This window comes from Cyprinodon variegatus, unplaced genomic scaffold, assembly GCF_000732505.1.
Source record: "Cyprinodon variegatus isolate N-32 unplaced genomic scaffold, C_variegatus-1.0 Scaffold1295, whole genome shotgun sequence".
Taxonomy (NCBI): Eukaryota; Metazoa; Chordata; class Actinopteri; order Cyprinodontiformes; family Cyprinodontidae; genus Cyprinodon; species Cyprinodon variegatus.
In genome coordinates this window covers 6,998-10,698 of record NW_015151748.1, presented here as the reverse complement: position 1 = coordinate 10,698, position 3,701 = coordinate 6,998, and the positions used below count along the sequence as shown (strand labels likewise).

The 3,701-nt window shown below is 50.8% G+C and overlaps 1 protein-coding gene across 2 annotated transcripts in view; it reads right to left on the bottom strand.

The window, feature by feature from the left end:
• Positions 1-3,701, bottom strand: part of LOC107102681 (MAP7 domain-containing protein 1-like) — a 16,591-nt gene that overhangs the window by 6,576 nt on the left and 6,314 nt on the right. For both annotated transcript variants that reach the window (XM_015402080.1, XM_015402081.1), the window contains 4 exons: positions 2,766-2,885; positions 2,308-2,429; positions 803-948; positions 383-627 (listed from right to left, as the gene is read on the bottom strand). In XM_015402080.1, coding sequence (XP_015257566.1) covers positions 383-627; positions 803-948; positions 2,308-2,429; positions 2,766-2,885 — 633 coding nt within the window. The remainder of the gene's footprint in view (positions 1-382; positions 628-802; positions 949-2,307; positions 2,430-2,765; positions 2,886-3,701) is intronic.

Sequence of the window (3,701 nt, the reverse complement as noted above, 5' to 3'; positions counted from 1 at the left end):
TGGGTCCGTCTGTGGGTCAGACTGTGGGTCCGTCTGTGGATCCGTCTGTGGGTCCGTCTGTGGGTCCGTCTGTGGGTCCGTCTGTTGGTCCGTCTGTGGGTCCATCTGTGGGTCCGTCTGTGGGTCCGTTTGTGGGTCCGTCTGTTGGTCCGTCTGTGGGTCCATCTGTGGGTCCGTCTGTGGGTCCGTTTGTGGGTCCGTCTGTTGGTCCGTCTGTGGGTCCGTCTGTGGGTCCGTCTTTTGGACTGTCTGTGGATCCGTCTTTGGGTCAGACTGTGGGTCAGTAACTTGCTCTCTGGTTGGCTATCTCAGTTCCCCCTCTGATTTCAGGTACTCGGATACACTGACACTGAACTGCACCTTTGTTACCATGGTAACTTACACTTTTTCTCCTCTGAATCATCGGCCTGCTGCTTCCCATCTCTGGTTTCCACGGGAACTGCAGAGACAGCTTGGGGCTGCACTCTGGCGGGGGTCTGGGCCCGTTTGGGTCGGTTCTTTGGGACAGCTGAAGGAGGCGGCGTCTTTTTCCCTATGGGCGTCTTGGAGGTCGGTACCGGAACCAGAGGAGACAACGGCCGGCTCTTAGGGGCAGGCGAAGGAGGTCTGTTCCTGGGCCTCGGAGCGCTGAGGAGCAGAGGAAAGGAGAACAATGAGCAGAACCACAAGGGGAACAAGGGGAACAATGAGGAGAATCAGGAGGACCTTCTATGTTCATAACCTGCTCCCTCATGACAAGGTTCTGGCTCATCTTCAGGATAAAGGATCCGGCCTCCAGCTGCTATGGGAGCGATTATAGTACCTGCTCTCAAGTCTGGATCTGGAGATGGTGGCGTTTGGTGATGATGTCATCTGTCTCTTTTTCTGCACTCTCTCCTTTGTCAGAGCATTCTTCTCCTTCTCGTTCTCTCTCTCCTTGTCCTTCTTCTCCTTCTTCTTCTTGTCCACCTGGAGGTGAGATCAGGATGTTAGCGTCGGACCAGGAAGTGATCGCTGATTAAGGTGTGAACGTTAGGTTCCTCCTCCTGTCTGCAGCTCCATCTGAAAGCAGGACATCATTTAACTAAGATCACAGTTTAGCTTTGAATGATGGTTCTGATCCAGTCAAATATTCAGAACCTTCTGGGCGACAGTGGTGTCCGATGTAGGAGTCTGCCCTGCAATCCAAGGGTTGTCGGTTCAACCTTCCGGCTTTCAGTGTCGTCGTGTCCTTGGGCAAGACATTTCACCTGCATTTCCTACTGATGGTGGACAGAGGGTGGCGCCAGCGTACGGCAGCTTGGCTTCTGTCAGTGAGCCCCAAGGCAGCTGTGGCTACAGTGTAGCTCACCACCATCGGTGTGTGGATGAATGGGTGAATAACTGAATTAAAGCGTTTTGGTCACGTCTCCTGACTTGAAAAGGCCCAATATAAATACAGGCCATTAACCATTTAGTTTCCTCTCCACATGTCCAGAGTCTCCATCCAATCGTGGGTCTCTGTTTCCTTCCTTCCTGCTGGAGGACTTCCTGGTTTCTGACCAATCAGAGCCCAGAAGGCAGACAGACAGACTAGTATACCATCCAGCAGATTTCAGGCAGGATGGTTCTGGAGAAACTGGACATGAAGGTTCTGTTTGATGGATCTCTGGTTCTGCCATCCCTGAACGCCGTGCTGCTACCCGATCCGACCCGGAAGCGCGATCTGTCCTCATTTATACCCCCAGATATTCATCAAGGTCGCACTCGATTTTATTTTGTTATAAAGACCTAAATTACATTTTTTACCTCCCCAAAAATAATAAACAAACATATGTTAAAGGTTAATAATATATTTTCTAAGAAAATAAAAACATTCAAATCTTTTCTGTTTTATCCTCTGTTCCTGATCTGTACAGGAAATGGGATGCTACGCTAATCCCAGGAGCTAACTTTATCAGCTTTGGATTTAAACATAAATCTAGTCTTTTTGACTTTAATCTTTTCCTTTCATGTTAACATTATGGTATATAGTGCGTAATCTAAAGAAAGAAACAACTGAAATGCAGATTAACAAGGTTTAATCAGATTTAGCGGGACTGCTCTGAGCGTGTCACATGATGACATCAGAGAAGCAGAAGTCATAAAACATTTTTTTAAAGATGTGTATTATCATTCTCTAGTGAGTTAAGGATAGAAAATCAGTCATTTTAGTTCCATCGTTACATTATTTATGGACACCCGGATGGATATCAGGTCACGCATGCGCAGGACGGATCGGATCAGGTAGTGACACGCCCACCCAACTTCACGTGGATCCCACACAGACTGAGTTGCGGCGCTGCTCACCGGGGTGGAGTTGCGCCGACGCTGCCTCTGTGTGATGTCTGGCGTGCTGGCGGAGGAAACTCTCCATCGCTCTGCGGCGCTCTGGTGCTGATGAGAGCGGCTGTTGAAGGGACTGGAGGAGGCTGGACAGGAGAACGGGGACAGTCTGAGCAACAGAGACACAGAGGACAGACAGAGAGACGGAGAGAGACACAGAGACAGAGAGACAGAGACAGACAGAGACAGAGACAGAGGACAGACAGACAGAAACAGAGGAGAGACAGACCACGCAGCGAGACATCACCAGTCCCTGCTGAGTCCTTCTAAAGCTTCTCTCTCCATCGTTCAGTTTCATGTCTGAAGTCAGCTCTGGATGGACTCAGGGAATCAGGGACGAACAAACCAACAGTTTCAGGGTCCAACAGGGGGACAAACAGACCTGCTGTCCCTCTGCCGCCTGGGACCAGCGTCTTACTCACGCGAGTCGCCGCTGTTCAGGAGCGTGGCGGCGCTGCGGCTCCGGGCCAGGAAGGACAGCGTCGGCGTCATGAGCCGCTCCACGATGCGGCTCTCCCATGGGCTGAGGCGCAGGCTGCGGGCTGACACAAGAGGGCGCTGTCAGAGGCGGGGTACTGCTGCATCACTCACCCCTCCTCTGCAGCGTTTCCTGCTGCCTTCATGTGTTTGAACACAGATAAACACATGAAGCAGCAGAGAGCGGGATGATGAGGTCACATGGTGAATCTCTGCCTTCGTCACACAGAAAGCTTCACACACATCCCAGCAACTCCAGACTGGTTTCTACTAAATAATTCCTGATTCCCAGTTAACCCATCCCATTGTTTCCACATCAGACCTTCATCTAAGGAAGACCTCCCTGATCCTACAGGACCTTCGGCATGGTGTCTGACATCCATGGCTCCTTCCGGAACAGTTCCGGTCTGGTACCAGGACTGGCTCAGACATCAGGCTGTGCTCTGACTGGGTGATCTACAGATATTTGTTTCTAGAACGGTGATCAAACATCTGGAACATTTACAGATGTTCTGACCACCGGTAGAAAATGTGGAGAATGAGCTTCTTGAGGAGGCCAGAACCCCAACAGCTGGTTCTGGACCAGACGCCTCAGGTTTAGCTTTTACCTGAAAGGACTGCATTTCTCCAGGTTCCTCAACAGAACCATGGATCCAGTCAGCAGAATCTTCTTCCTGCCAGCGGAGCTTCAAGATCAAAGATCTAGAAACCTATCATCATGTCAGACTCATTCTAAGAAAGAAATATCTGTGCTTCATCTCTGTGCTTCTCCTGTCTGCACTCCACGCTGAGGCGGAGCCTCGGTACGCCGACCAACCACACCATGTGAGACCGCTTCTACCTGATGACAGCTGACATCGCTCATCGAGTTTTACAGCTGA